Genomic DNA, 27,731 nt, shown 5'->3' with positions numbered 1-27,731 from the left:
CCTCTACTAACCAGCTAGCTAGCAGGCTACACTACAGTACAGACCTCTACTAACCAGCTAGCTAGCAGACTACACTACAGTACATACCTCTACTAACCAGCTAGCTAGCAGGCTACACTACAGTACAGACCTCTACTAACCAGCTAGCTAGCAGACTACACTACAGTACAGACCTCTACTAACCAGCTAGCTAGCAGACTACACTACAGTACAGACCTCTACTAACCAGCTAGCTAGCAGGCTAACTCTACAGTACAGACCTCTACTAACCAGCTAGCTAGCAGACTACACTACAGTACAGACCTCTACTAACCAGCTAGCTAGCAGGCTACACTACAGTACAGACCTCTACTAACCAGCTAGCTAGCAGGCTAACTCTACAGTACAGACCTCTACTAACCAGCTAGCTAGCAGGCTAACACCACAGTACAGACCTCTACTAACCAGCTAGCTAGCAGGCTAACTCTACAGTACAGACCTCTACTAACCAGCTAGCTAGCAGGCTACACTACAGACCTCTACTAACCAGCTAGCTAGCAGGCTACACTACAGTACAGACCTCTACTAACCAGCTAGCCAGCAGACTACACTACAGACCTCTACTAACCAGCTAGCTAGCAGACTACACTACAGTACAGACCTCTACTAACCAGCTAGCTAGCAGACTACACTACAGTACAGACCTCTACTAACCAGCTAGCTAGCAGACTACACTACAGACCTCTACTAACCAGCTAGCAGACTACACTACAGTACAGACCTCTACTAACCAGCTAGCTAGCAGGCTACACTACAGTACAGACCTCTACTAACCAGCTAGCTAGCAGGCTACACTACAGACCTCTACTAACCAGCTAGCTAGCAGGCTACACTACAGTACAGACCTCTACTAACCAGCTAGCTAGCAGGCTACACTACAGACCTCTACTAACCAGCTAGCCAGCAGACTACACTACAGACCTCTACTAACCAGCTAGCTAGCAGACTACACTACAGTACAGACCTCTACTAACCAGCTAGCTAGCAGACTACACTACAGTACAGACCTCTACTAACCAGCTAGCTAGCAGACTACACTACAGACCTCTACTAACCAGCTAGCTAGCAGACTACACTACAGTACAGACCTCTACTAACCAGCTAGCCAGCAGACTACACTACAGACCTCTACTAACCAGCTAGCTAGCAGACTATACTACAGTACAGACCTCTACTAACCAGCTAGCTAGCAGACTACACTACAGTACAGACCTCTACTAACCAGCTAGCTAGCAGGCTACACTACAGACCTCTACTAACCAGCTAGCTAGCAGGCTACACTACAGTACAGACCCCTACTAACCAGCTAGCCAGCAGACTACACTACAGACCTCTACTAACCAGCTAGCTAGCAGACTACACTACAGTACAGACCTCTACTAACCAGCTAGCTAGCAGACTACACTACACTACAGACCTCTACTAACCAGCTAGCTAGCAGACTACACTACAGACCTCTACTAACCAGCTAGCTAGCAGACTACACTACAGTACAGACCTATACTAACCAGCTAGCCAGCAGACTACACTACAGACCTCTACTAACCAGCTAGCTAGCAGACTACACTACAGTACAGACCTCTACTAACCAGCTAGCTAGCAGACTACACTACAGACCTCTACTAACCAGCTAGCTAGCAGACTACACTACACTACAGACCTCTACTAACCAGCTAGCTAGCAGGCTACACTACACTACAGACCTCTACTAACCAGCTAGCTAGCAGGCTACACTACACTACAGACCTCTACTAACCAGCTAGCTAGCAGGCTACACTACAGACCTCTACTAACCAGCTAGCTAGCAGGCTACACTACAGTACAGACCTCTACTAACCAGCTAGCCAGCAGACTACACTACAGACCTCTACTAACCAGCTAGCTAGCAGACTACACTACAGACCTCTACTAACCAGCTAGCTAGCAGACTACACTACAGACCTCTACTAACCAGCTAGCTAGCAGACTACACTACAGACCTCTACTAACCAGCTAGCTAGCAGGCTACTATACAGTACAGACCTCTACTAACCAGCTAGCTAGCAGGCTACACTACAGACCTCTACTAACCAGCTAGCTAGCAGGCTACACTACAGACCTCTACTAACCAGCTAGCTAGCAGACTACACTACAGACCTCTACTAACCAGCTAGCTAGCAGACTACACTACAGACCTCTACTAACCAGCTAGCTAGCAGGCTACTCTACAGTACAGACCTCTACTAACCAGCTAGCTAGCAGGCTACACTACAGACCTCTACTAACCAGCTAGCTAGCAGGCTACACTACAGACCTATACTAACCAGCTAGCTAGCAGGCTACACTACAGTACAGACCTCTACTAACCAGCTAGCCAGCAGACTACACTACAGACCTCTACTAACCAGCTAGCTAGCAGACTACACTACAGTACAGACCTCTACTAACCAGCTAGCTAGCAGACTACACTACAGACCTCTACTAACCAGCTAGCTAGCAGACTACACTACAGTACAGACCTCTACTAACCAGCTAGCTAGCAGACTACACTACAGACCTCTACTAACCAGCTAGCTAGCAGACTACACTACAGACCTCTACTAACCAGCTAGCTAGCAGGCTACTCTACAGTACAGACCTCTACTAACCAGCTAGCTAGCAGGCTACACTACAGTACAGACCTCTACTAACCAGCTAGCCAGCATGCTACACTACAGACCTCTACTAACCAGCTAGCTAGCAGACTACACTACAGACCTCTACTAACCAGCTAGCTAGCAGGCTACACTACAGACCTCTACTAACCAGCTTGCTAGCAGGCTACACTACAGTACAGACCTCTACTAACCAGCTAGCCAGCATGCTACACTACAGTACAGACCTCTACTAACCAGCTAGCTAGCAGGCTACACTACAGTACAGACCTCTACTAACCAGCTAGCTAGCAGGCTACACTACAGTACAGACCTCTACTAACCAGCTAGCTAGCAGGCTACACTACAGTACAGACCTCTACTAACCAGCTAGCTAGCAGGCTACACCACAGTACAGACCTCTACTAACCAGCTAGCTAGCAGGCTACTCTACAGTACAGACCTCTACTAACCAGCTAGCTAGCAGGCTACACTACAGTACAGACCTCTACTAACCAGCTAGCTAGCAGACTACACTACAGTACAGACCTCTACTAACCAGCTAGCTAGCAGGCTACTCTACAGTACAGACCTCTACTAACCAGCTAGCTAGCAGGCTACACTACAGTACACACCTCTACTAACCAGCTAGCCAGCAGGCTACACTACAGTACACACCTCTACTAACCAGCTAGCTAGCAGACTACACTACAGTACAGACCTCTACTAACCAGCTAGCTAGCAGGCTACACTACAGTACAGACCTCTACTAACCAGCTAGCTAGCAGACTACACTACAGTACAGACCTCTACTAACCAGCTAGCTAGCAGGCTACACTACAGTACAGACCTCTACTAACCAGCTAGCCAGCAGACTACACTACAGTACAGACCTCTACTAACCAGCTAGCTAGCAGGCTACACTACAGACCTCTACTAACCAGCTAGCTAGCAGACTACACTACAGTACAGACCTCTACTAACCAGCTAGCTAGCAGACTACACTACAGTACAGACCTCTACTAACCAGCTAGCTAGCAGACTACACTACAGTACAGACCTCTACTAACCAGCTAGCTAGCAGACTACACTACAGTACAGACCTCTACTAACCAGCTAGCTAGCAGGCTACACCACAGTACAGACCTCTACTAACCAGCTAGCTAGCAGGCTACACTACAGACCTCTACTAACCAGCTAGCTAGCAGACTACACTACAGTACAGACCTCTACTAACCAGCTAGCCAGCAGGCTACACTACAGTACAGACCTCTACTAACCAGCTAGCTAGCAGGCTACACTACAGTACAGACCTCTACTAACCAGCTAGCTAGCAGGCTACACCACAGTACATACCTCTACTAACCAGCTAGCTAGCAGGCTACTCTACAGTACAGACCTCTACTAACCAGCTAGCTAGCAGGCTACACTACAGTACAGACCTCTACTAACCAGCTAGCTAGCAGACTACACTACAGTACAGACCTCTACTAACCAGCTAGCTAGCAGGCTACTCTACAGTACAGACCTCTACTAACCAGCTAGCTAGCAGGCTACACTACAGTACACACCTCTACTAACCAGCTAGCCAGCAGGCTACACTACAGTACACACCTCTACTAACCAGCTAGCTAGCAGACTACACTACAGTACAGACCTCTACTAACCAGCTAGCTAGCAGACTACACTACAGTACAGACCTCTACTAACCAGCTAGCTAGCAGGCTACACTACAGTACAGACCTCTACTAACCAGCTAGCCAGCAGACTACACTACAGTACAGACCTCTACTAACCAGCTAGCTAGCAGGCTACACTACAGACCTCTACTAACCAGCTAGCTAGCAGACTACACTACAGTACAGACCTCTACTAACCAGCTAGCTAGCAGACTACACTACAGTACAGACCTCTACTAACCAGCTAGCTAGCAGACTACACTACAGTACAGACCTCTACTAACCAGCTAGCTAGCAGACTACACTACAGTACAGACCTCTACTAACCAGCTAGCTAGCAGGCTACACCACAGTACAGACCTCTACTAACCAGCTAGCTAGCAGGCTATACTACAGACCTCTACTAACCAGCTAGCTAGCAGACTACACTACAGTACAGACCTCTACTAACCAGCTAGCCAGCAGGCTACACTACAGTACAGACCTCTACTAACCAGCTAGCTAGCAGACTACACTACAGTACAGACCTCTACTAACCAGCTAGCTAGCAGGCTACACTACAGTACAGACCTCTACTAACCAGCTAGCTAGCAGGCTACACTACAGACCTCTACTAACCAGCTAGCTAGCAGGCTACACTACAGTACAGACCTCTACTAACCAGCTAGCTAGCAGACTACACTACAGTACAGACCTCTACTAACCAGCTAGCTAGCAGGCTACACTACAGACCTCTACTAACCAGCTAGCTAGCAGACTACACTACAGTACAGAGCTCTACTAACCAGCTAGCTAGCAGACTACACTACAGACCTCTACTAACCAGCTAGCTAGCAGGCTACACTACAGACCTCTACTAACCAGCTAGCTAGCAGACTACACTACAGTACAGAGCTCTACTAACCAGCTAGCTAGCAGACTACACTACAGACCTCTACTAACCAGCTAGCTAGCAGACTACACTACAGTACAGACCTCTACTAACCAGCTAGCTAGCAGGCTACACCACAGTACAGACCTCTACTAACCAGCTAGCTAGCAGACTACACTACAGTACAGACCTCTACTAACCAGCTAGCTAGCAGACTACACTACAGTACAGACCTCTACTAACCAGCTAGCTAGCAGGCTACACTACAGACCTCTACTAACCAGCTAGCTAGCAGGCTACACTACAGTACAGACCTCTACTAACCAGCTAGCTAGCAGGCTACACTACAGACCTCTACTAACCAGCTAGCTAGCAGGCTACACTACAGACCTCTACTAACCAGCTAGCTAGCATGCTACACTACAGTACAGACCTCTACTAACCAGCTAGCTAGCAGGCTACACTACAGTACAGAGCTCTACTAACCAGCTAGCTAGCAGGCTACACTACAGTACAGACCTCTACTAACCAGCTAGCTAGCAGGCTACACTACACTACAGACCTCTACTAACCAGCTAGCTAGCAGGCTACACTACAGACCTCTACTAACCAGCTAGCTAGCAGACTACACTACAGTACAGACCTCTACTAACCAGCTAGCTAGCAGGCTACACTACAGTACAGTCCTCTACTAACCAGCTAGCTAGCAGGCTACTCTACAGACCTCTACTAACCAGCTAGCTAGCAGGCTACACTACAGACCTCTACTAACCAGCTAGCTAGCAGGCTACTCTACAGACCTCTACTAACCAGCTAGCTAGCAGGCTACACTACAGTACAGTCCTCTACTAACCAGCTAGCCAGCAGGCTACACTACAGTACACACCTCTACTAACCAGCTAGCTAGCAGACTACACTACAGTACAGACCTCTACTAACCAGCTAGCTAGCAGACTACACTACGGACCTCTACTAACCAGCTAGCTAGCAGACTACACTACAGTACAGAGCTCTACTAACCAGCTAGCTAGCAGACTACACTACAGACCTCTACTAACCAGCTAGCTAGCAGGCTACACTACAGAGCTCTACTAACCAGCTAGCTAGCAGGCTACACTACAGTACAGAGCTCTACTAACCAGCTAGCTAGCAGACTACACTACAGACCTCTACTAACCAGCTAGCTAGCAGGCTACACTACAGACCTCTACTAACCAGCTAGCTAGCAGACTACACTACAGTACAGACCTCTACTAACCAGCTAGCCAGCAGACTACACTACAGACCTCTACTAACCAGCTAGCTAGCAGGCTAACTCTACAGTACAGACCTCTACTAACCAGCTAGCTAGCAGACTACACTACAGACCTCTACTAACCAGCTAGCTAGCAGGCTACACTACAGTACAGACCTCTACTAACCAGCTAGCTAGCAGACTACACTACAGTACAGACCTCTACTAACCAGCTAGCTAGCAGGCTACACTACAGTACAGACCTCTACTAACCAGCTAGCTAGCAGGCTACACTACAGACCTATACTAACCAGCTAGCTAGCAGGCTACACTACAGTACAGACCTCTACTAACCAGCTAGGTAGCAGACTACACTACAGACCTCTACTAACCAGCTAGCTAGCAGGCTACACTACGGACCTCTACTAACCAGCTAGCTAGCAGGCTACACTACAGACCTCTACTAACCAGCTAGCTAGCAGGCTACACTACAGTACAGACCTCTACTAACCAGCTAGCTAGCAGGCTACACTACAGACCTCTACTAACCAGCTAGCTAGCAGGCTACTCTACACTACAGACCTCTACTAACCAGCTAGCTAGCAGACTACACTACAGACCTCTACTAACCAGCTAGCTAGCAGACTACACTACAGTACAGACCTCTACTAACCAGCTAGCTAGCAGACTACACTACAGTACAGACCTCTACTAACCAGCTAGCTAGCAGACTACACTACAGTACAGACCTCTACTAACCAGCTAGCTAGCAGACTACACTACAGACCTCTACTAACCAGCTAGCTAGCAGGCTACTCTACAGTACAGACCTCTACTAACCAGCTAGCTAGCAGGCTACACTACAGTACAGACCTCTACTAACCAGCTAGCTAGCAGACTACACTACAGACCTCTACTAACCAGCTAGCTAGCAGACTACTCTACAGTACAGACCTCTACTAACCAGCTAGCTAGCAGACTACACTACAGACCTCTACTAACCAGCTAGCTAGCAGGCTACACTACAGTACAGACCTCTACTAACCAGCTAGCTAGCAGGCTACACTACAGTACAGACCTCTACTAACCAGCTAGCTAGCAGGCTACACTACAGTACAGACCTCTACTAACCAGCTAGCTAGCAGACTACACTACAGACCTCTACTAACCAGCTAGCTAGCAGGCTACACTACACTACAGACCTCTACTAACCAGCTAGCTAGCAGACTACACCACAGACCTCTACTAACCAGCTAGCTAGCAAGCTACACAGTTCAGACCTCTACTAACCAGCTAGCTAGCAGACTACACTACAGACCTCTACTAACCAGCTAGCTAGCAGACTACACTACAGACCTCTACTAACCAGCTAGCTAGCAGACTACACTACAGACCTCTACTAACCAGCTAGCTAGCAGACTACACTACAGACCTCTACTAACCAGCTAGCTAGCAGACTAGTCTACAGACCCGTAGTGCTGCTATGGACCAACATCCCAGCATTTACACATTTTCTACAATCTTCTTTGAAATCCGCATCTAGCCGAACAATAGTCACAATGCTGCAAAATGCATTGAGAGAGTGAGGATGTGTGGAGGACAGGTGAAGGAAGACAGAGTTTATTAGAGAGGCAGAGAGGCTGAGAGGCTGAGAGGCTGAGAGGCTGGCGTAGTGACCAGCCTCGGAGGCCTTGACCGGCCATCCACTCACCCATCTTTTCTCTTAGCCTTGTAGACATGGCCGTACGTGCCCCGGCCCACCTTGCACCCCTCATACTCACCCATCTTTTCTCTTAGCCTTGTAGACATGGCCGTACGTGCCCCGGCCCACCTTGCACCCCTCATACTCACCCATCTTTTCTCTTAGCCTTGTAGACATGGCCGTACGTGCCCCGGCCCACCTTGCACCCCTCATACTCGAACAGGTCCTCGACTCTCTCCCTCTCCCCGGTCAGCTTCACTTTGAAGTCGTGGTCCATCTTCCCTCTGTTCTGGGTTAGGGTTAGGGAACCTCCTTCCTCTCTAAAGAGACAACTTCTTACTTCAACAACCCGGGTTTGTGATCATGAGCTGTCTTCCCTGGGTCGCCCTGTCCTCAGCCCCGTGTCCACATCTAACAGACGGGATGATCTGTCCGGTACCGGGGGGGATCACGGTGTGCGCGAGGCCAGGTGAGAGCACGGGTCAGTCCTTTCTCTCTCTCTCTTCTCCAGCTACTGCGTCTCTCAGCCGGTCTCTCTCTCTCTTCTCCAGCTACTGCGTCTCTCAGCCGGTCTCTCTCTCTCTTCTCCAGCTACTGCGTCTCTCAGCCGGTCTCTCTCTCGGGGGGACAGCCGGATCAAGCACGGCACTGTCGCAAAGTGCCGTAATCAGAGATAAACTGGGGAATAATGGTTGTGGCGCACCACGTGTATTTTAACTATTTTGAAATGTAATGAGGTTTATCCATGGGTTTATTGAATACATGTTAAAAAAATAGGTTCCAACACGACAGTGTTAATTCAAGTGGGTTGCAATTCAGCAGTAGTAATGTGCGATCGATCCATATCATTTAATAATTTTGCTGTTGTCTCACTCTGACACAAAGAACATGTTCTCATCATCATGTTCTCATCATTGAGGCTTTTGGACCCATTAGATCGATCATTCATGTTAAACTGCTCTAGTATTTACTTTCGCCAATTTAATAACAGTCAGTTTGAACTGTCAGCATGATAAGGTGGGTCCGTGTTTATATTGAATGGGAACAATATGAAACAACCTTCGATTTCTATCAAACTCACTTAGCAGAATGAAGGTATGTTTACATTCTACACATTTCACTTTAGCTCCTTTTGCACTTGCGGGCTACTGCACTTTCTTTCTTTTTTTAAATGTATATCTCCAGTACAACATATTATTAAATTGTAATTTTTACACTGTATTGTACTTGATTTGTTATCGTTATCTTGTTTTCTCTTCCATCTTATTTTCCTGTTTTTTGTATATTTTATGTCTACTTTTATGCGAAGCACTCCGTGCATGCACACTCTCTGTTGTAAAGCACTTTGGGCTGCATTTATTTGCATGAAAGGTGCTATACAAATAAAGTTTATTATTATTATTATTATTATTGTTATTATTATTATTATTATTATTATTTTGAAACGAAATACCCGTCCAACGAAGCCTAGGGTGAGGTAGGAATGAATCGCCTCGCTGTTAGTGTCTGGTCGGTGGGTGTTAGGTGTAGCACTGCTGGTCCCATCTTGTAATCAGAGAGCGGAGAGGAGAGAACCCGTCCTATTCAGCTGCTGCTCAGGTACTCAACACCTCCAAGGCCTTGGCATCCTCCGGCCTGCACAACACAACCAGAGTATAGATGGGGTTCACATGATCTGACCCTGGATCAGACTTGTCTGAATAGAGCCTCCCTGGCTAGCTGGGCTAGCTCAAGCTAACGCTAGCTGGGATGTGTTAGCTAGCTAGCCTGGCTAGCCGTCGACAGGCTGATATTAGCACACAAAGGCTTCAAGCATTAGAAATGACAGCGCGCAGATTTTAAAGTTAAAGGTAAACCTGTGTTAATGAGGAGACGGGTTTAATAGTTTATACTCGACATTTCCTGTATTTTGAGTGTATATGTAGCTGATGAGTCTTTGTCTGCTGAGCGCCGTGCTGTGGCCATGTCCCGCCCATGTAGCGCGGTGATTGGACACTGGACATGTCTGTCACTATTCCTGGCTCGGTGATTGGTGGCTAGCTAGGATGACGCGGTCAGTTTGGTAGCTTCTGCGTGTTGAACATGGCCTAGTGTAGGGGTAGGGTTAGGGGATGGCAGACAGATACCAGATCTCAGCCTAATTGTACTTATTTTTGATGCTAGCAATATCAATTAATACAATATTCTAATGTAACGCACTCTTGTCCATCGCATGCTCGATAGGGAGGGGATCTATTCCCCCGGATCATGGAGGTTAGCATGCTCACGCTAGCTGTCGTAGTGGGAAGGTTAGCTGGGGGCTAGTAGCAAGCTTTCTGGATGTTGTAATGTCGGTTTAGCCTCATGCCTTTCTGAACAAAATGGATGTCATTGTTTCACTTGTCATCTTGGTTCACTGACGGATACATCTTGCATGTACGGTTAGGATGGTTAGGATGGTTAGGATGGTTAGGATGTGTGTGACACTATTGCAGTTTGGTACCAGATCCTACCCTCCCGTCACACTGAAGCTCGGTGATCAGATGCATCACATTTTTTGAATCAACGACTTTGCAGCTGCAGCTCCCATCAAAGGGCCCAGGTGATCCTCTGATACCCAGGTGATCCTCTGATACCCAGGTGATCCTCTGATACCCAGGTGATCCTCTGATACCCAGGTGATCCTCTGATACCCAGGTGATCCTCTGATACCCAGGTGATCCTGTGATACCCAGGTGATCCTGTGATACCCAGGTGATCCTCTGATACCCAGGTGATCCTCTGATACCCAGGTGATCCTCTGATACCCAGGTGATCCTCTGATACCCAGGTGATCCTCTGATACCCAGGTAATCCTCCGATCTCAAATCTGACTGACACCCCCCTCCTTCTGACAGCGGTTTCCGTGGTGATGGACCCTCCCGGTGGGCGAGATGAGCGGCGGAGGCAGGCGGAGCGTCTTCGGAGGGAGGAGGCGTACTATCACTTCATCAACGAGCTGAGCGAGGACGAGTACCGCCTCATGAGGGACGGCAACCTGCTGGGCACACCTGGTGAGACCCCTCTAATACCACCCCAACCTGCTGGGCTCACCTGGTGAGACCCCTCTAATACCACCCCAACCCCCCCACCCCAACCTGCTGGGCACACCTGGTGAGACCCCTCTAATACCACCCCAACCTGCTGGGCTCACCTGGTGAGACCCCTCTAATACCACCCCAACCTGCTGGGCTCACCTGGTGAGACCCCTCTAATACCACCCCAACCTGCTGGGCTCACCTGGTGAGACCCCTCTAATACCACCCCAACCTGCTGGGCTCACCTGGTGAGACCCCTCTAATATCACCCCAACCTGCTGGGCTCACCTGGTGAGACCCCTCTAATACCACCCCAACCTGCTGGGCTCACCTGGTGAGACCCCTCTAATACCACCCCAACCTGCTGGGCTCACCTGGTGAGACCCCTCTAATACCACCCCAACCTGCTGGGCACACCTGGTGAGACCCCTCTAATACCACCCCAACCTGCTGGGCTCACCTGGTGAGACCCCTCTAATATCACCCCAACCTGCTGGGCTCACCTGGTGAGACCCCTCTAATACCACCCCAACCTGCTGGGCTCACCTGGTGAGACCCCTCTAATATCACCCCAACCTGCTGGGCTCACCTGGTGAGACTCCTCTAATACCACCCCAACCTGCTGGGCACACCTGGTGAGACCCCTCTAATATCACCCCAACCTGCTGGGCTCACCTGGTGAGACCCCTCTAATACCACCCCAACCTGCTGGGCTCACCTGGTGAGACCCCTCTAATACCACCCCAACCTGCTGGGCTCACCTGGTGAGACCCCTCTAATACCACCCCAACCTGCTGGGCTCACCTGGTGAGACCCCTCTAATACCACCCCAACCTGCTGGGCTCACCTGGTGAGACCCCTCTAATACCACCCCAACCTGCTGGGCACACCTGGTGAGACCCCTCTAATATCACCCCAACCTGCTGGGCTCACCTGGTGAGACCCCTCTAATACCACCCCAACCTGCTGGGCTCACCTGGTGAGACCCCTCTAATACCACCCCAACCTGCTGGGCTCACCTGGTGAGACCCCTCTAATACCACCCCAACCTGCTGAGCTCACCTGGTGAGACCCCTCTAATACCACCCCAACCTGCTGGGCTCACCTGGTGAGACCCCTCTAATACCACCCCAACCTGCTGGGCTCACCTGGTGAGACCCTCTAATACCACCCCAACCTGGTGAGACCCCTCTAATATCACCCCAACCTGCTGGGCTCACCTGGTGAGACCCTCTAATATCACCCCAACCTGCTGGGCTCACCTGGTGAGACCCTCTAATACCACCCCAACCTGGTGAGACCCCTCTAATATCACCCCAACCTGCTGGGCTCACCTGGTGAGACCCTCTAATATCACCCCAACCCACCCAGCTCAACGGACCAAACTACTGACTGCATTACACACACACACACACACACACACACACACACACACACACACACGCAGCGGAATGGAGACGGCTCCATTTTGGCCCCTTGACCTCAAATGATTCTGAGGCCAAATCCCTGCTGATATACCTTCAGCATTATAAAGGCTTGTACTGAATTCCAGAGCAGACATGTTCTCTCTTCCTCATCTGTACCTAACAGAGGACATGTTCTCTCTTCCTCATCTGTACCTAACAGAGGACATGTTCTCTCTTCCTCATCTGTACCTATCAGAGGACATGTTCTAGCTGTCTCATCTGTACCTAACAGAGGACATGTTCTCTTCCTCATCTGTACCTAACAGAGGACATGTTCTAGCTGTCTCATCTGTACCTAACAGAGGACATGTTCTCTTCCTCATCTGTACCTAACAGAGGACATGTTCTAGCTGTCTCATCTGTACCTAACAGAGGACATGTTCTCTTCCTCATCTGTACCTAACAGAGGACATGTTCTAGCTGTCTCATCTGTACCTAACAGAGCACATGTTCTAGCTGTCTCAGCCGTACCTAACAGAGCACATGTTCTAGCTGTCTCAGCCGTACCTAACAGAGGACATGTTCTAGCTGTCTCATCTGTACCTAACAGAGAACATGTTCTAGCTCTCTCAGCCGTACCTAACAGAGCACATGTTCTCTCTCCTCCTGTCCTCCAGGGGAGGTGACAGCAGAGGAGCTGCGCCAGCGGTTGGACGGAGCGAAGGAGCGCGTGTCGTCTCAGCCCCGCCCTGAGCCACGCCTACAGAACCTGGAGGCCGGAGAGGAGGAGGGCAGCAGCGGTGAGGAGCAGGAGAGAGCAGGGGGCGTAGGGGCAGGAGAGAGCAGGGGGAGTAGGAGAGAGCAGGAGAGAGCAGAGGGAGCAGGGGCAGGAGAGAGCAGGGGGCGTAGGGGCAGGAGAGAGCAGGGGGAGCAGGAGAGAGCAGGGGGAGTAGGAGAGAGCAGGAGAGAGCAGGAGAGAGCAGGAGAGAGCAGGGGGCGTAGGGGCAGGAGAGAGCAGGGGGAGTAGGAGAGAGCAGGAGAGAGCAGAGGGAGCAGGGGGAGTAGGAGCAGGAGAGAGCAGGAGAGAGCAGGGGGAGCAGGGGCAGGAGAGAGCAGGAGAGAGCAGGGGGCGTAGGGGCAGGAGAGAGCAGGGGGAGTAGGGGCAGGAGAGAGCAGGGGGAGTAGGAGAGAGCAGGGGGAGTAGGGGCAGGTAGGGGTATACAGGAGGAGTAGGGGCAGGTAGGGGTATAGAGGAGGAGTAGGGGCAGGTAGGGGTATACAGGAGGAGTAGGGGCAGGTAGGGGTATAGAGGAGGAGTAGGGGCAGGTAGGGGTATACAGGAGGAGTAGGGGCAGGTAGGGGTATAGAGGAGGAGTAGGGGCAGGTAGGGGTATAGAGGAGGAGTAGGGGCAGGTAGGGGTATACAGGAGGAGTAGGGGCAGGTAGGGGTATACAGGAGGAGTAGGGGCAGGTAGGGGTATAGAGGAGGAGTAGGGGCAGGTAGGGGTATAGAGGAGGAGTAGGGGCAGGTAGGGGTATACAGGAGGAGTAGGGGCAGGTAGGGGTATAGGGGTAGTTGAGTAGGGGCAGGTAAGGGTATAGAGGAGGAGTAGGGGCAGGTAGGGGTATACAGGAGGAGTAGGGGCAGGTAGGGGTATACAGGAGGAGTAGGGGCAGGTAGGGGTATAGAGGAGGAGTAGGGGCAGGTAGGGGTATACAGGAGGAGTAGGGGCAGGTAGGGGTATAGAGGAGGAGTAGGGGCAGGTAGGGGTATAGAGGAGGAGTAGGGGCAGGTAGGGGTATACAGGAGGAGTAGGGGCAGGTAGGGGTATAGAGGAGGAGTAGGGGCAGGTAGGGGTATACAGGAGGAGTAGGGGCAGGTAGGGGTATAGAGGAGGAGTAGGGGCAGGTAGGGGTATAGAGGAGGAGTAGGGGCAGGTAGGGGTATACAGGAGGAGTAGGGGCAGGTAGGGGTATACAGGAGGAGTAGGGGCAGGTAGGGGTATAGGGGTAGTTGAGTAGGGGCAGGTAGGGATTTAGGGGAGGTGGATTTTAGGTTGTATTAAAGGAGTAGTAAAGGGAAAATGCATGTTTAGCCCTGTTTTAAGGTTACTTATGATCATATTCAATGGTTCAGATCAAAACGTTGACAAAACTAGCACTTTTGAGAGTCTGATAATTGCTCTACCACCGTTTTGGTCATACAATGGATGTGGGTGGGCACCTTGAAAAATATTTCAAAAACATGTTAAACTCTCAATTTCAAAGACAAGAAACTCACTGAGGTGTTAGTTCGTGTTCTGACATATAATTCGCCATAAAGTAAGATTCTAGTTCACCTGGAAAGGCTTTTTAAAATATTTAGCATAGAACTATTTAATCGCAGCACATACGTGCGTAAACCTCCGCAAACTAGGTAGCCTAGCAACATAAACAATAACAATAGCTACCGTAAGTAGTTCCGCTTCCTGAATCCCCTCTGCGGATTGATCTACACATCTACAACGGTCGCTTCAATACAAGTCAATGGATTTCATAAAATGATCAATAAAACCCTACAGGATTCATACTTTGCGGCGAATTTGATGTCAGAACACCAACGGACACTTATTACCCCCTCGGTGAGCTTCTTGTCTTTGAAATTGAGAGTTCAACATGTTTTTTGAAAGATTTTTCACGGTGCCCACCCACATCCATTGTATGACCAAAACGGTGGTAGAGCAATTATCAGACTTTCTCAAAAGTGCTAGTTTTGTCAACGTTTTGATCTGAACCATTGTATATGATCATAAGTAACCTTAAAACAGGGCTAAACATGCATTTTCCCTTTACTACTCCTTTAAGTGATTGGATGCTATACAATTAACTTGAAAAATACTTTATTATTTAAAGGGTGAAAAAATGTGTTGGGCTTGTAGTCATTCATAATGCCTGTACACAGCACGCAGTATCATGGTGCTATATTTCAGTTTTAGTATCATCATGCTAGTTTATTAGCACCCATGCTAATAGCCCCTTTAACAGCCTGTTCAAGGCGGGAATGTTGAGCCTTCATTCCGGCTTGGCGTTCTGTATAAAAGGTACGAACACAGAATGGGAAGTCATTTTGTTCCGCCTACACATAACAAACACGCCTTTAACATCTCAAACCACCCAGTGGGGGGCGCTATACGGGCCTGGTTTGGGTGTTCAGTGTAAACAAGCGAAGCCGCAAAGCCGTCATAACGAGGGGTCTTGTTATCCGCGGAGGGATCTGTGTTTGTAACAAGGCTGCTAACGACGACCCCATGTTGTGTTTGAAGGGCCGGCCGAGTCGGGGGCGGAGACGTCCAGCGGCGACTCTCTGCTGGAGTGGCTGAACACGTTCCGGCGCACGGGCAACGCCACGCGCAGCGGCCAGAGCGGCAACCAGACGTGGCGCGCCGTCAGCCGCACCAACCCCAACAGCGGCGAGTTCCGCTTCAGCCTGGAGATCAATATCAACCACGAGCAGCCGGAGCCCGGCGAGCACGGCGCCGACCCCGCCGACCCCGCCGAGCTGCCCGCCGCCGTCGTCCTGCCCCCCGCGTCCGCCCAAGCCTCCGTACGCGCCGCCCCGTACCCCGCCCCCAGGATCAACCCCTTCCCCTCCGCCCCGCGCCCCGCCCTGGGCCGGAGGGCGCAGACTCGACGCACGCGCAGCAGCGTCCCCCCCCCCCCCTCCTCCTCCTCCTCCCCTCAGCCCCCTCGCCCCCTCCGCTCCAGCGGCCCCGCCTACCCCGGCCCTGAGGAGAGGAGTGGCCTTCCACCCCCCACCCGTCCCCCCTCCCCTAGTCCCCCCCGGCCAGAGCGGCCCCGCCCCTCAACCCCTGGCGGCGGGGCAGGAGGAGGAGGAGGAGGAGGCGGCCCCAGACTGTCCGCGTGTGTCGCCCCAGGCCGGCTCCCAGGGGTCGGGGGGTCGCGAGCCGCGCGGCAGCAGGACTCGATCCCGCGGGCGGATCCGGAGGGCGGCGGCGGCGGGGGCGGGGGGAGGAGGAGGAGGAGGAGCCTCCTCCCGGTCGTCACGACGGAGCAGGTCCCCCCTGCAGAGAAGCCCCCCCCCCGGCGCCGCGTCGTCGCTCTCCAGCGGCGGCTCTAGCAGCCACACCGCCGAATCTGGCAACGCCGCCGCTGTCCCCATGGAGACGGGGGAGTCGGCGACGGAGCTGGCCGCCCTGACGGAGCCCGCCGCCCCCGAGGCGGCCGAGCAGGAGGCGGAGTCGCAGGCGGCCGGGGTGGGAGGAGGGGGAGGGGGAGGGGCCGTGCGGCGCCATCCCACCATCATGCTGGACCTGCAGGTGCGGCGGATCCGCCCAGGCGAGAGCCGCGACCGCGACAGCATCGCCAGCCGGACCCGCTCGCGCGCCCGCGCTGCCGAAAACACCGTCACCTTCGAGAGCGACAGCGGCGGCTTCCGGCGCACCATCTCACGCTCGGAGCGCGCCGGCGTCCGCACCTACGTCAGCACCATCCGCATCCCGCTGCGCCGCATCAGCGAGACGGGCCTGGGCGAGCCCAGCTCCACCGCCCTGCGCTCCATCCTGCGCCAGATCATGACCGGCTTCGGCGAGCTCAGCTCCCTCATGGAGACGGAGGCCGACCAGGAGACGGCGGCGGCTGTGCCCGGCGCTCGCCCCGACCCCGACGTCGCGGCGGCGGGCGTGCCGGCCTATCGCGTCCACGGCGGTGAGGGGGGGGGTGCCGCGGCGGGCCAGGCGGGCTCCGGAGGGGTGGAGCCGGAGAGGGAGGGGGGGGCGGCGGCGGACGAGGAGGGCGCTCAGGTGAGGTTAGGAGGCGGGAGAGGAGCGGGGGGAGGAGGAGCAGGGGCGGGGGCGGCGAATCCGAGCGAGGGCCGGCCCACCAGCCGGGACACCAACAACCTGGTGGAGAACGGCACGCTGCCCATCCTCCGCCTGGCGCACTTCTTCCTGCTCAACGACGAGGAGGACGAGGAGCACCCGCGCGGCCTGACCAAAGAGCAGATCGACAACCTGGCCACGCGCACCTACGGCCTGGCCTGCCTGGAGGGGGAGCAGGGCCGCGCCTGCAGCGTCTGCATCAACGAGTACGCCCAGGGAAACAAGCTGCGGCGCCTGCCCTGCGCACACGAGTTCCACATCCACTGCATCGACCGCTGGCTGTCGGAGAACAACACTTGCCCCATCTGCAGGCAGCCCATCCTCCCCACGCACCAGGACTGACCTCCGACCCTGCCCCGCCCCCCCCCCCGGCCTAGCCGTGCCTGTACATAGCGCTTTTATGTTTTCATTTCACTGAGAAGTTTCAGTTGCGTTCGCGCTGAGGGAAGATAGAAGCAGAAGCAGGGGAGCAAAAGTAAACTATAAATGCAGAAAATTAATAAAGCTTTATTTTTTTAGATTCCTCGTTTTTTGTTTTCAGCACCTTGGATGTTTTTTGTTTTTTTGGATATTGTGCGTCTTCTTCTCTCTGGCTCTGTCACACGCTGGGGAGCTTTCATCATGGATTAGCACTAATGCTTCAACGAGCTTCTTAGCCGCTGCTGACCTGTCACACTTAAGCCACGCCCACTCCAACGCCTGTCATTTCTCCCTGTCGAATGGACACAGTAATCAATCTCTGGACTTGTTCAAAACATGTAAATATGTGTCACCGCCACCTGCTGGGGGGTTTGAGAAGAGAAGTTATTTTGCATTTAAATAAGCAGGAAACCCCCTTTTTTAAATAAGTGTCCTGTGACTTAACAGCAGGTCATAAAAATGTGTTAATTTGTTGAGAAAACTATTGGTTAGTTTGTGTTTTCTTTTACACTTGGTTTCACTGGACGGTGGTCCTCCCATGTCTCTGGGACGGTGGTCCTCCCATGTCTCTGGGACGGTGGTCCTCCCATGTCTCTGGGACGGTGGTCCTCCCATGTCTCTGGGACGGTGGTCCTCCCATGTCTCCGGGACGGTGGTCCTCCCATGTCTCTGGGACGGTGGTCCTCCCATGTCTCTGGGACGGTGGTCCTCCCATGTCTCTGGGACGGTGGTCCTCCCATGTCTCTGGGACGGTGGTCCTCCCATGTCTCTGGGACGGTGGTCCTCCCATGTCTCTGGGACGGTGGTCCTCCCATGTCTCTGGGACGGTGGTCCTCCCATGTCTCTGGGACGGTGGTCCTCCCATGTCTCTGGGACGGTGGTCCTCCCATGTCTCTGGGACGGTGGTCCTCCCATGTCTCTGGGACGGTGGTCCTCCCATGTCTCTGGGACGGTGGTCCTCCCATGTCTCTGGGACGGTGGTCCTCCCATGTCTCTGGGACGGTGGTCCTCCCATGTCTCTGGGACGGTGGTCCTCCCATGTCTCTGGGACGGTGGTCCTCCCATGTCTCTGGGACGGTGGTCCTCCCATGTCTCTGGGACGGTGGTCCTCCCATGTCTCTGGGACGGTGGTCCTCCCATGTCTCTGGGACGGTGGTCCTCCCATGTCTCTGGGACGGTGGTCCTCCCATGTCTCTGGGACGGTGGTCCTCCCATGTCTCTGGGACGGTGGTCCTCCCATGTCTGTGTCCCATGGCACAAGTAGACAGTCACAGGTGATGACACTAAAACCCAGTTAAACAAAACAGCCCTTATAAGCTCCAGATAATCAGGACCCTGGTGAGTGAACCTAGCAGCAAGCACTTGTGGTAGACGCAGCCTGTCCAGGGTTTTCAGACAGTAACCTTTGTGATAAAGAGTTGTGCAATAACGCAGGGGTGAAAGGTCAGTGTTGTGGTGGAATGTCCACAGTACCGTCGTTACTGATGTTTACACCTTCACCTCCTCAGAGGAAGTGAGTTAGTGCCTGTTCAGAACTGGCCCAGAGCCTCTGTCTCATACCCACACCAACCCTCTCCACTGCACTTACTGAGAGGCTTAAAGTCTAATCATCAGCGCTGAAGTCATGGTACAGAGGCCAGGGTATCTTGGGGGTGGGGGGGATTCTAGTGGGGTCAACGTTACCCTCTAGCCTAGATTCCTCCAAAGAATCAGGCTTTTAAAGGGGTAGTGTGCTATTTTGGACATTCAGTCCTATTTGTGGCCTGTCTGCCATGAACCTGAAACAGAGACCATCATTCCACTGATTGGAAGATAATGAGGCACCTGTGAATGCATTAAAAAAAACTATGATAAATATACTTTTCCGAGATGAGAAGTACAGGGTGTAATCTTACTGGTCTAAATATGCTCTCCTGTGAAAGGTATTGCAATCTGAATATTTGTACATGTTTGGCGTGGCTTGGACATAAGCGTTCCCCTGGTGCTTGTTTTCACTGCTCCCACAGAGGACTATGTGCAAGTCATGCCAAACACATCAAATATTCCGATTGCGATACATACTGAAATTGGTAAGATTACACCCTGTGCTTCTTGTCTCAGAAAAGCACATTTATCATAGTTTTTAAACGCATTTACAGGTGCCCCATTGACTTCCATTGTAGCCCATTGAGAGCCTGCAGAAAAACTGCAGCTAGCTCAATACTGGAACGGTCAGTGAAATGATGGTCTCTATGTTTCAGGTTCATGGTAGACGGACCACAAATAGGACTCAAATAGCACACTACCCCTTTAATGGCAGACCTGGGTACTGCGCACACAGAGGAGGGATGTTCTCTCTTTAATGGCAGACCTGGGTACTGCGCACACAGAGGAGGGATGTTCTCTCTTTAATGGCAGACCTGGGTACTGCGCACACAGAGGAGGGATGTTCTCTCTCAGATGGACTTCAGTTCAAAGGTGGGTGGGTGGGTTCCCTCAATACCAGGTTTACGCCCACATCCACCTTCTGGCTGTCCTCTGCTACCTTACGTTTTGAATGGCACCCCTTTCCTCCAATCAGAGCATCCGATAATACTTGGCGGGCTCAGAGAGGGCAGTGAGCGTTTCCCCGTGTGGAGACTCAGGAGGGAGCTGGTGTAGAGTGAGCCCTGTCCAGGTGAGATTAGTCTAGACTCAGGAGGGAGCTGGTGTAGAGTTAGCCCTGTCCAGGTGAGATTAGTCTAGACTCAGGAGGGAGCTGGTGTAGAGTTAGCCCTGTCCAGGTGAGATTAGTCTATCATCTGCTTTCTGTTCCAAGGGAATCGTTTAGCACATGTTGTGGAAAGCTTGCTGACGACGTGTGGAAGTAAAGCAAGCTGACTGGGTGGCGGGTGGAGTTGGGCACGCAGGACTGACTTGGCGGGTGGAGTTGGGCACGCAGGACTGACTTGGCTGGTGGAGTTGGGCACGCAGGACTGGCTTGGCGGGTGGAGTTGGGCACGCAGGACTGACTTGGCGGGTGGAGTTGGGCACGCAGGACTGGCTTTGGGCCTTTGGGAGAACTTGTGTTCATTACATTTACCAGCTAGACTCCTTCCTCATTTATTTTCACTTTGCTGAGCGTTTTTTGTTTGCAATGTGCAAGAACAGCATCACACGTAAGAGAAAGGGAAATATAGTGACTTTTTTCCGTTTCATGATAATCAGTGAATGAGAGCGGGACAGAGAGCTGGTGAGATCAGAGTATCAGGACACAATGAGAAGCGTGGGAGATTCTCTTTCACGAAGGGCTTACATAGTCTAATTTAAGAAAACCACAACAGAGAATACTGTTACTGTAGCACTCAAACCCCTGCTTTAGTAGTCATATAGAAATATCAAGGGATGGCAGGAAATTTATTACAGATTTTGAAATGTCCTGTGGGGGCATATTGTCCCATTCTCCCCATCCAATCACCAGCCTCCACTGAATCACAATACCCTCTGATTGGTGTGTGAAGCCCTGGCAGAGGCAGGTGGATATATAGCCTGATATCACCACTGATCCATATATAAGACTGAATAGGTGAAGATGATATGGAAGAAAAAGTTCAGTCATATTTCTCTTGCATCGGCCCAGTCATTCTATATCTTAACACCAAAGGTGTACTGCTCCATAACCCCATCTACCCCCTTAAATGGGCCCTCCCCGTCAGCGTCACTCTTTCACCACAAGGGGGAGCTATTTCCAACAGTCCAAGAGGCATCAGGAAGCCTGTCTTCAGGGCCTGTATGGTTTGTAATTGCCATAAAAAACATGACAATTGTATGATAACTGACATGTTGCCCTTTGTGTACTGTGTGTGTGTGTATGTGTTTATGTGTGTCAGAGCTGTGAGTGAATTGTTCCAAACATGGTGTGAACCAGTGTGCTGTGTGAGAGTGAGTTGTGCACGCGTGTGAATGGTAGAATTGAAGGAAGTGACTTAACAGAATGTCCCAATATGGTTCTCAAGACGCACCTGTTGTGAATGTCCCATCAGACAGAGATGGAGCGATTCGTGGCCACCCAATTCAGAAGTGAATATTTATTCTGTTCCTATTTAATGAGATAAAAACAACAGTTGAAAATATGAATATGTAATATGTCATAATGTGATGAGATAAAAAAAAAAAAAAAAACAATACAGCTAAGATGAATATGTATTCTGTTACTATGTAATAAAATAAACCTGGGTTTTCTTCTCTGCTCCTTAACAATGGAATTAAATACTGCTTTGTTCTGCCTGGCCATGTCTGGAGCTCTCTTCTTTCAGCCCCCCACTGGGTAGCCTATAGACTGCATGTTCCTATATAGACTGCATCTTCCTGTATAGACTGCATCTTCCTATATATACCATGTTCCTATAGACTGCATGTTCCTATATAGACTGCATGTTCCTGTATAGACTGCATGTTCCTATATAGACTGCATGTTCCTCTATAGACTGCATGTTCCTATATAGACTGCATGTTCCTGTATAGACTGCATGCTCCTATATAGACTGCATGTTCCTGTATAGACTGCATCTTCCTATATAGACTGCATGTTCCTCTATAGACTGCATGTTCCTATATAGACTGCATGTTCCTGTATAGACTGCATGTTCCTGTATAGACTGCATGTTCCTATATAGACTGCATGCTCCTATATAGACTGCATGTTCCTCTATAGACTGCATGTTCCTATATAGACTGCATGTTCCTATATAGACTGCATGTTCCTGTATAGACTGCATGCTCCTATATAGACTGCATGTTCCTGTATAGACTGCATCTTCCTATATAGACTGCATGCTCCTATATAGACTGCATGTTCCTATATAGACTGCATGTTCCTGTATAGACTGCATGTTCCTGTATAGACTGCATGTTCCTATATAGACTGCATGTTCCTGTATAGACTGCATCTTCCTATATAGACTGCATGTTCCTCTATAGACTGCATGTTCCTGTATAGACTGCATGTTCCTCTATAGACTGCATGTTCCTATATAGACTGCATGTTCCTGTATGTATAGACTGCATGTTCCTATATAGACTGCATGTTCTTATATAGACTGCATGTTCCTATATAGACTGCATGCTCCTATATAGACTGCATGTTCCTATATAGACTGCATGTTCCTATATAGACTGCATGTTCCTGTATGTATAGACTGCATGTTCCTGTATGTATAGACTGCATGTTCCTGTATAGACTGCATGTTCCTGTATAGACTGCATGTTCCTCTATAGACTGCATGTTCCTCTATAGACTGCATGTTCCTCTATAGACTGCATGTTCCTATATAGACTGCATGTTCCTATATAGACTGCATGTTCCTCTATAGACTGCATGTTCCTATATAGACTGCATGTTCCTATATAGACTGCCTGCTCCTATATAGACTGCATGTTCCTATATAGACTGCATGTTCCTATATAGACTGCATGTTCCTATATAGACTGCATGTTCCTGTATGTATAGACTGCATGTTCCTGTATGTATAGACTGCATGTTCCTGTATGTATAGACTGCATGTTCCTGTATAGACTGCATGTTCCTCTATAGACTGCATGTTCCTCTATAGACTGCATGTTCCTCTATAGACTGCATGTTCCTATATAGACTGCATGTTCCTGTATGTATAGACTGCATGTTCCTCTATAGACTGCATGTTCCTATATAGACTGCATGTTCCTGTATGTATAGACTGCATGTTCCTCTATAGACCATGTTCCTCTATGTATGGGCTACACTGGTTTTTCTAATAACAAATCCAAGCCTGTGTACCTCCTTTCCGTTTTATCATGGGCTTCCAACACTGGTAAGAAAGATGGCACATTCACGGTTTGTGCTTTTCAAGAGGTTAAAATGTAGGTAACCTCTGCCACAGTTAAATGACTTAATGATAGAAGAAAGACGATGATAATATAGATCCTGCATAACCACGGGGTGTCTGAATGGAAGCTTTTGGACAAGGACGCGCACGCGCGCACACATCACCCGATGCGCGCGCCTCCTGCTGAACAGAGCCCGTGCACCCAGCAGCTCCGGTGTCTCCGGTACGAGCGAGATGACCCGTTCCCCTTCCACCCTGTCCCGTTCCTCTACCACCCTGTCCCGGGCCCGCATGTCCCCGCTGTGTCCCTGAGCCGTGAGCATGCCCTCGCCCCGGCTGCCCTGGTCCAACCCGACACACACCCGCACCCGCGCAGGATCAGGATGTTCTTTAACCGGAGATCGAAGAAGGTCCACAGCGAGGGAGGTAAGATAAGCTGGGCAGGAGGACATGATTAGCTGGGGGACGAGCCTGTGCGCTCTGCTCGATGTCTACAGTAGCCTAAGCGATTTAGGACATGAGTATTGCTACGGAGGTCGATTTATTACAGATTTCAGCGGTGCACTCAAATATGAGTGTAAATTGCGCCGTGCACGGTTAATGACGACATGTCAGCAGCAGCTGTACCAGCAGGACAGACCGGCCTTGCGACCAGGACTGCGGCACCGGAGCGGGGCAGCCTCCATCCGCGCTGCGCACACAGTATCATGATGGGTAGAGGGATGGGATGGGTAGAGGGATGGGATGGGTAGAGGGATGGGATGGGATGGGTAGAGGGATGGGATGGGTAGAGGGATGTGATGGGTAGAGGGATGGGATGGGTAGAGGGATGGGATGTGATGGGTAGAGGGATGAGATGTGATGGGTACGTATTTTGGCTTGCCGCGCGAACAACAGAGCCACTTCGTCCATGATGATAGCAGTCGACTGAGAATAGGACAAGAGAACCCATTTGGAGATGTTGTGGTTGGAGATGTTGTGGTTGGAGATGTTGTGGTTGGAGATGTTGTGGTTGGAGATGTTGTGGTTGGAGATGTTGTGGTTGGAGATGTTGTGGTTGGAGATGTTGTGGTTGGAGATGTTGTGGTGTGAGATGTTGTGGTTGGAGATGTTGTGGTGTGAGATGTTGTGGTTGGAGATGTTGTGGTGTGAGATGTTGTGGTTGGAGATGTTGTGGTGTGAGATGTTGTGGTTGGAGATGTTGTGGTTGAGATGTTGTGATTGGAGATGTTGAGGTCGCAGTGGGAACGGGACGTGTTGATGTTGAGCTGCTCCCGTATTGATCAGTCTGATTGTGTTCAGGCTGTTATTGAGAGACGAGCAGAGCAGAGCTTTGTAGAACAGCATTGAGCTGCTGTCTGACACCAAACAACTCGTAGACATGTCTTAAAAACCACGTGACTGTTTAAAGAGCTCTGTGTTTTAAGCCAATCCGGTCGCAGGACGCGCGCCTCGTCACTGATGCCATTCCTCATACGCACGGGGCATTAGGCTGCGAGTGGGATTAATGGCTTATTATGGCTTATTATCATGCATATACAGTGCGCCATGAATGCCCCGCCCCTTCAGCTCTCCACAGGCACATTACGCACTGATACAACTGTTAACTCTGTTATACATGTGATATTTGGCACAGGGACATCCTACAAATGCGCTGGTATTTCTACCTCCGCCCAGAACGCAGGAGTTACGTCTTCGGTGGCTTGTGTTGGACTGTCTGTCTGTCTGTCTGTCTGTCTGTCTGTCTGTCTGTCTGTCTGTCTGTCTGTCTGTCTGTCTGCTAGTCAGCAGGTTTATGACTACGACCAGACCAATGTTCCTGAGCCTTGGTGGAGGGGTGTATTTTCATGAGCCTTGGTGGAGGGGTGTATTTTCATGAGCCTTGGTGGAGGGGTGTATTTTCATGAGCCTTGGTGGAGGGGTGTAGCACGGGCCAAGGAAGAATACATTACATTTTGGAGCGGATTCACAATTTTTTATTCCCTTTCGTTAACATTGTCAGATTGACCAGACCAGCACATACGATCGTGGCTGAGACCCTTCTGGTGGGATAGAAAAGCTAAACAAACCTTCTTTGTTCATAGACATGTCTAGAAAGTTCTCTTACACAACTTCTCTTCTCTGTTCTCTACAATGGCTCCCTGTAGCAGCTCACATCCAGTTTAAAACTCTGGTACTAGTCTACAGGGCAATGAAAGGAGCAGCCCCCTCCTACCTCCAGGCCATGGTCAAACCCTACACCCCCTCCCGACCACTACGCTCTGCTACCTCTGGGCAACTGGTTGCCCCATCACTCCGAGGCCCCTGCGGTCGATCGACACGGTCACGGCTCTTCTCTTTCCTGGCCCCGCAGTGGTGGAATGAACTGCCCACTGATGTCAGGACAGCAGAGTCACTGCCCATCTTTAGCTGCAGGCTCAAAACTCATCTCTTCAAGACGTACTTGTACCACAATCCTCCTTCTTAAGCACTTATTGTATTTTTAGTTTGCTATTCTTGCACTTTGCATTCAGCACTAGATTCTGCTCTTAGTCACTTGTTTTAGAAAGGAGATGCACTTGTGAGTTATGGCAAGTAATAGTAGCCTACATTGGCTTTTCTTACATTAAATGCAATTATTGTAAGTGTCTTTGGATAAAAGCATCAGCTGAATGACTCATGCAATGTTGTTTTTTGCTGCCTTGCCTGAACCTGAGTGTTCAAGATACCTTAATAAATAAAGGTTGTCTTGATCGGTCAGCAGTCATGCCCCATCCATGCCCCTGGCCAGCAGTCATGCCCCATCCATGCCCCTGGCCAGCAGTCATGCCCCATCCATGCCCCTGGCCAGCAGTCATGCCCCATCCATGCCCCTGGTCAGCAGTCATGCCCCATCCATGCCCCTGGCCAGCAGTCATGCCCCATCCATGCCCCTGGTCAGCAGTCATGCCCCATCCATGCCCCTGGTCAGCAGTCATGCCCCATCCATGCCCCTGGCCAGCAGTCATGCCCCGTCCTTGCCCCTGGCCAACAGCATTGGACGAACGGCTCTCCATATCTACACTCCCTTGTCCCAGCATTGGTGTAGTAGTATGTAGTATGAGGTGTAGTAGTATGTAGTATGAGGTGTAGTAGTATGTATTATGAGGTGTAGTAGTATGTAGTATGAGGTGTAGTAGTATGTAGTATGAGGTGTGGTAGTATGTAGTATGAGGTGTAGTAGTATGTAGTATGAGGTATAGTAGTATGTATTATGAGGTGTAGTAGTATGTAGTATGAGGTGTAGTAGTATGTAGTATGAGGTGTGGTAGTATGTAGTATGAGGTGAAGTAGTATGTAGTATGAGGTGTAGTAGTATGTAGTATGAGGTGTAGTAGTTTGTAGTATGAGGTGTGGTAGTATGTAGTATGAGGTGTAGTAGTATGTAGTATGAGGTGTAGTAGTATGTAGTATGAGGTGTGGTAGTATGTAGTATGAGGTGTAGTAGTATGTAAGGCAAGGCAAGGCAAGTTTATTTATATAGCACATTTCAGCCACAGGGCAATTCAAGGTGCTTTACATGAGACATTAAAAGCATTAAAACAAAAAGCAAGACATTATAGACATTTAAAACAAAAGGCAGGACAAATTAAAAGCATTAAAACAAAAAGCAAGTCATTATAGACATTTAAACAAAAAGCAGGACAAATAGAATACAGGAATAAAAGTTACAGTGCAGTATACTGATAAACATAGCTCCTCTTAGAAAGCAGTGGCAAAAAGAAAAGTCTTCAGGCTTGTTTTAAAAGAACCAAGAGTTGCAGCAGACCTGCAGTTTTCTGGAAGTTTGTTCCAGATATGTGGAGCATAAAAACTGAATGCTGCTTCTCCATGTTTTGTTTTAACTCTAGGGACAGAAAGCAGACCTGTGCCAGACGACCTGAGGGGTCTGGATGGTTCATAGCATATGAGCAGATCAGAAATATATTTTGGCCCTAAACCATTCAGTGCTTTATAAACCAACAGCAGTATTTTAAAGTCAATTCTTTGACAGA

At 50.4% G+C, this 27,731-nt stretch overlaps 2 protein-coding genes across 4 annotated transcripts in view; one reads left to right on the top strand and one right to left on the bottom strand.

Moving 5' to 3' along the window:
- The window catches only part of cdk8 (cyclin dependent kinase 8), a 29,180-nt gene extending 20,516 nt beyond the window's left edge, over positions 1-8,664 (bottom strand). For 2 of the 3 annotated variants that reach the window (XM_084443111.1, XM_084443112.1), the window contains exon 1: positions 8,287-8,664. In XM_084443111.1, coding sequence (XP_084299237.1) covers positions 8,287-8,414 — 128 coding nt within the window. In that variant the 5' untranslated portion in view covers positions 8,415-8,664. Of the gene's footprint in view, positions 1-8,146; positions 8,178-8,286 lie in introns of those variants that run through there. The other variant, XM_084443113.1, reaches the window with a different exon arrangement.
- Positions 8,665-9,711: 1,047 nt separating this feature from the next.
- Positions 9,712-18,399, top strand: rnf6 (ring finger protein (C3H2C3 type) 6). The gene is given in 5 exon segments (XM_084443143.1): positions 9,712-9,736; positions 11,014-11,169; positions 13,277-13,399; positions 15,902-16,298; positions 16,300-18,399. Coding segments are annotated over 4 exon segments (2,181 nt in total). The 5' UTR covers positions 9,712-9,736; positions 11,014-11,027; the 3' UTR covers positions 17,819-18,399.
- Positions 18,400-27,731: the final 9,332 nt, after the last annotated feature.

The sequence above is a fragment of the Borostomias antarcticus genome (assembly GCF_949987555.1).
Source record: "Borostomias antarcticus genome assembly, chromosome: 9".
In the NCBI taxonomy this organism is placed as follows: domain Eukaryota; kingdom Metazoa; phylum Chordata; class Actinopteri; order Stomiiformes; family Stomiidae; genus Borostomias; species Borostomias antarcticus.
This window is presented reverse-complemented; position numbering and strand designations above follow the sequence as displayed.